The sequence below is a fragment of the Penaeus monodon genome, chromosome 33 (assembly GCF_015228065.2).
Source record: "Penaeus monodon isolate SGIC_2016 chromosome 33, NSTDA_Pmon_1, whole genome shotgun sequence".
NCBI lineage: Eukaryota > Metazoa > Arthropoda > Malacostraca > Decapoda > Penaeidae > Penaeus > Penaeus monodon.
The window spans coordinates 11374260-11374977 of record NC_051418.1 but is presented as its reverse complement, the minus strand read 5'-3'; the positions used below and the strand labels follow the sequence as shown (position 1 = coordinate 11374977).

General features: G+C 52.2%; 1 protein-coding gene across 1 annotated transcript in view; it reads left to right on the top strand.

The window, feature by feature from the left end:
* LOC119594033 (serine/threonine-protein kinase SIK2-like) overlaps nt 1–718 on the top strand; it is a gene marked incomplete in the record, with an annotated part of 32330 nt that overhangs the window by 27242 nt on the left and 4370 nt on the right. The window contains 1 exon segment of the mRNA XM_037943063.1: nt 484–698. Within this exon segment, the coding sequence (XP_037798991.1) occupies nt 484–698 (215 nt within the window).

Genomic DNA, 718 nt, shown 5'->3' with positions numbered 1-718 from the left:
GGCCTCTTGAAAGCGTCCGTTCTCCGGCGATCGACCTAATCCGTAGCGGCATTATTTCGAGTCTTCGAGCCTCGTTGCGTCATGTCCTGAAGGGTCCTCTTGCTGCACTTTTATACCCTAGAGGGGATTTGTCTTCTCGCATTGGCTTTATAGTTCAAAAATTATATAAATTCTTTTCTTTTTCTTTCTGAACACCTCACGGATCCATAATGAATTCATCGTCACAATCGCGGCTTCCAACCCGTTCTCGAGTGGCCTTTCGGAAAGCCCAGAATTAATGGGGACAGAATGTAAATGCGTCGTTTTCATATCGATACCAAAATCGACCTCTTTCGAAGCGTCCTTCCCCCGGACGATCGAGTGTGATGTACCATATTTCTTTTTTTTTTTAATCATCCACACTCAATTACAAACTAACCCATAAAAATCCTTCTTTCTGAATCGCATCCACTCGTCATGTAACTGTATCTCCCTCTGGTGCAGACTGCGAGCAGCTGGTGAGGAAGATGCTGGTCCTGGACCCGGTGCGGCGGTACACGGTGGAGCAGATCAAGCGGCACCGCTGGATGCAGGCGGAGGAGCCCCCGAGGGTGGCGCTCGACCCGCCCGCCGCCAAGGCCGAGCGCACCACCGACCCCAACGAGCAAGTCCTCAGGGTTATGCAGGAGCTCGGCATCGACGTCACGAGGACGCGGGAGGTGAGGGGCGTGCGTATGGA